General features: G+C 53.2%; 2 protein-coding genes across 5 annotated transcripts in view; one reads left to right on the plus strand and one right to left on the minus strand.

The window, feature by feature from the left end:
* The window catches only part of SRPRA (SRP receptor alpha subunit), a 6,806-nt gene extending 4,732 nt beyond the window's left edge, over positions 1-2,074 (minus strand). The window contains 4 exon segments of the mRNA XM_008068081.2: positions 72-481; positions 692-855; positions 1,149-1,232; positions 1,805-2,074. Coding sequence (XP_008066272.1) covers positions 72-481; positions 692-855; positions 1,149-1,232; positions 1,805-1,921 — 775 coding nt within the window. The 5' untranslated portion in view covers positions 1,922-2,074.
* A 199-nt stretch (positions 2,075-2,273) lies between these two features.
* The window catches only part of FOXRED1 (FAD dependent oxidoreductase domain containing 1), a 25,632-nt gene continuing 24,760 nt past the window's right edge, over positions 2,274-3,145 (plus strand). For all 4 annotated transcript variants that reach the window (XR_504979.2, XM_008068083.1, XM_008068082.1 and 1 more), the window contains exon 1: positions 2,274-2,405. Coding sequence is in view for 3 of the 4 variants with exons in the window: in XM_008068083.1 (XP_008066274.1) it covers positions 2,321-2,405 (85 nt within the window). In the remaining variant the exon portion in view is untranslated. The remainder of the gene's footprint in view (positions 2,406-3,145) is intronic.

Consider the following 3,145-nt stretch of genomic DNA (forward strand, 5'->3'; position numbering starts at 1 on the left):
TTTTTTTTTTTTTTTAAAGTTGGAGTCTCATTCTGTCGTACACGCTGGAATGCAGTGGCACACACGGTCACGGCCACCTCGGTGTCGACCTGCTGGGCTCTTGTGATCCTTCTGCCTCAGCCTTACAAGTAGCTGGAACTACAGGCGGGGGCTACCATGCCCCGCTAATTTTTTATTTATTGTAGAGATGAGGTCTCGCCAAGTGCCCCAGCTGATCTCGAACCCTCAGGCTCCCAGAGTGCTGGGACAACAGGCTGAGCCACGGAGCCTGGCCGTTAGCACCTTTCATACCCCAGTATGTCCAAGGAACTCAAGCTCACCTTCCTTCTTGGCTCCCTTTTTTTTGCTGTTTTTTGCTTTTTCCTTGGGTTTATCCCCCCGTGTTTCAATCATGGATCTCACAGGTTTCTTGGCCTTTTCAGAATCTTCAAATTTCTTCATGGTAGTGGGAGCACGGATCTTACTGCTCTCCTCTGCTTCACTAAAGAGAAAAAAATGGTTGACCTTTCTACCCCATGCAGGAGGAAAAATCAAAGTCCAGAGAAAGGACCACCACTCCAAAAGGACACTCAGAACTGGGTAGCAAATTAAGAATATCTTTGAACACACAATTCACTACCCTTGAACCACCTTCAGGAAGGGAGCTAATCAAGTCATGGAAATTGATTTTGGAAAAGGGGAGGCCTCTCACCGAAGGAGCTGCAGGAAGTCATTCTGGAAATCAAAAGTGCCATTTAATAGACTTAAAGCACTTTGTTGTTGGATCTCTGTGCGGTACTTGTCCCGAAACAGCCGGTGCACATCATCTATCAATTTGTCTACATACGTCAGTGTCAGGATCTTCTGAAAACCAACCTGATTAGAGGAAGAAACAGCCAACAGATCTGCTTACATGCCAGCCCAGAACAGAAGAAAGCCAACTCAATGCAGGTTTCCAGAGACAGGCTCAGCCACCTGGCAGGTTTCCCTGTCCTGAGAGGCAGCCAAGCTCCCTGCCTGGGGCTAGAAGTTGTTGCTTTCCCCCATCTACCTTACTAGTTTCCTCAGTTACTTCACCATATTTACTGGGTACAGCTAACCAAGGTTCTCTTAATAATCAGGACTATGTTGGAATGTAATCACTGTCCCTCCACGATAACCCCACTTACCACAAACACCAGCTCAAACTGGTTGTCCAGTTTATACTTGAGTGTGAGTGCCTCATGGGTGAAGGAGTTGTTACCTCCTCGCTCCTGGAGAAAGAGTATGTCTCAGTGTTCAGACTATCCCCAGAAAACCCAGATGTGGGCCCCTCCCGGGATAATCTCGGGAAAGAACCAGACAGTTTCCCTAAAGTCAAACCTGTACCCTGGACAAGAGGATGCTGAGGTATTCTGAGATACCACCAGATTAAAAAAAAAAAAAAAAAAGTGAGACAAGGCAAAACAGGTGGGAATCAGGGGGAAAGTAGACATAGAAACAATCAGATCTACTAACAGCTGTACACTAGTTACAGTCTCTTAAAAGGGTTTTCCCATCATCTCACCCAGCCTCGAAACAACAGAAAAGCAAACTGCTGGGGACGAATAGAGGCCAAAAGGCGCCAGAATCCGGCTACAGTCCAGACACTGGAGTTGGAGGGCATCGCAAAGTTGCGGGGTAGTCTGATAGCGCGAGATAAAAAAGTGGAGTCCGGGTTACGGGTGAGTGACCAGTTTGAGGTGGGCAAGGAGAGTGGGAAGAGGCGCGGAAGGATCGGTCGAAGGGGCCCACGGATGGGGTCTGGGAGGAAGAGCCCAGAGTTGTGATCACGCGGGGGCGGTACCTGCAGCAGCACTGAACGAATCAACGCGTTAACGGGCCCGGTGCATGAGTCGCTCACGCCCTGGAAGCACCAGAGCACAAGCCCGCCCTTGGAGAAAATGGTGAAGAAGTCGAGCATGGCGGCAGCGGCACGGGAGCTGGAGCCAGCGCCGGGAACTCAGGCTGGGATCGCCGCCGCTTCCTGCTGCGCCAAGCGCGGGACACGTCACACCGGCGGCCCCGGAAACCGGCTCAGCCGCACTTCCGCTCGGGGCCGCCGGGCTCCCGCCCCTTTCCGCCGCGGGCACGCGGAAGTGACGTAGACGCAAAGCCAGCCAATGGCGGGTAGGAGCGGGCCTGGGCAGGACTCCGAGGAGGTCGCGGGGTGACAGCCACCTATAGCGTGGATGGGCGGGGCCCATCCGGCCGCTGGCCAATGGGCGCGCTCTTCCAAACGGCCTGTGGCGCGGAGCAGTGACGGCGGGGATGGCAGCGGTGCATTGGTGTGCCTCTCTGAGGAGCCGGGCTCAGACTAGCCATGCTTCGAAGGGCGCTGCAGCTCGGCTGGAGCCGGGGACTCTTCATCCGGAGGCTGGGCACGCGCAGAGGAGGCTCTTCTCTGGGTAAAGTTGAGGGTAACGTGATTCTGGGGTGCCCCCAACCTCCGGCTATGTGACCTTCAGGACCCAGGCAGGACAGTGGGTCAACTGGGGGGGGGGCGGGCGCTGGTGTTAAGCTTGCCTGCCAGAGCTTGTAGGACCTGGACAGGTGTTTGGCTCCCAAGGCGACTCTTCTCAGGTGACAAATCCCACATCATCTGTGCCTCATCTTACTACCAGAATAACAGTCAGGCTGACTCAGATGGGCATTAAGTGGTACAGATGGGCATTAAGTCCCGCCTGCGTTGAGAATGCTGTGTTACTGTTGTAGCCGTGAAAGAGTGAAGAAGAGAAGAGAGGATTCAGTGTGTGTTCTGGAAAGTGCCTGGAGTGTAGCTAGAAAGGGAAAACTTAATTAGATAATAGGTCTGTTCAAGTCTGAGTAGAACTCAACTTGAAGAATGCCCTGCACTGCTAGACTCAAAGCTAGTAGCAGGTAAAAGTACATGGGGACTGAGGTCAGCCTTGAAAGTTCAAGGAAGAAGCCGGGCTCCGTGGCTCAGCCTGTAATCCCGCGCCTTTGGGAGACTGAGGTGAGTGAATTGCCTGAGCCCGCGGGTTCGAGACCCGCCTGGGCCACTTGGCAAGACCTCATTTCTACAATAAATCAAAAAATTAGCTGGACGTGGTAGCGCACGCCTGTAGTTACAGCTACTTGGAAGGCTAAGGCGGAAGGATCACCGGAGCCCAGCAGGTCGAGGCTG

The sequence above is a fragment of the Carlito syrichta genome, unplaced genomic scaffold (assembly GCF_000164805.1).
Source record: "Carlito syrichta isolate Samal-C Ts95f unplaced genomic scaffold, Tarsius_syrichta-2.0.1 Scaffold309859, whole genome shotgun sequence".
Taxonomy (NCBI): Eukaryota; Metazoa; Chordata; class Mammalia; order Primates; family Tarsiidae; genus Carlito; species Carlito syrichta.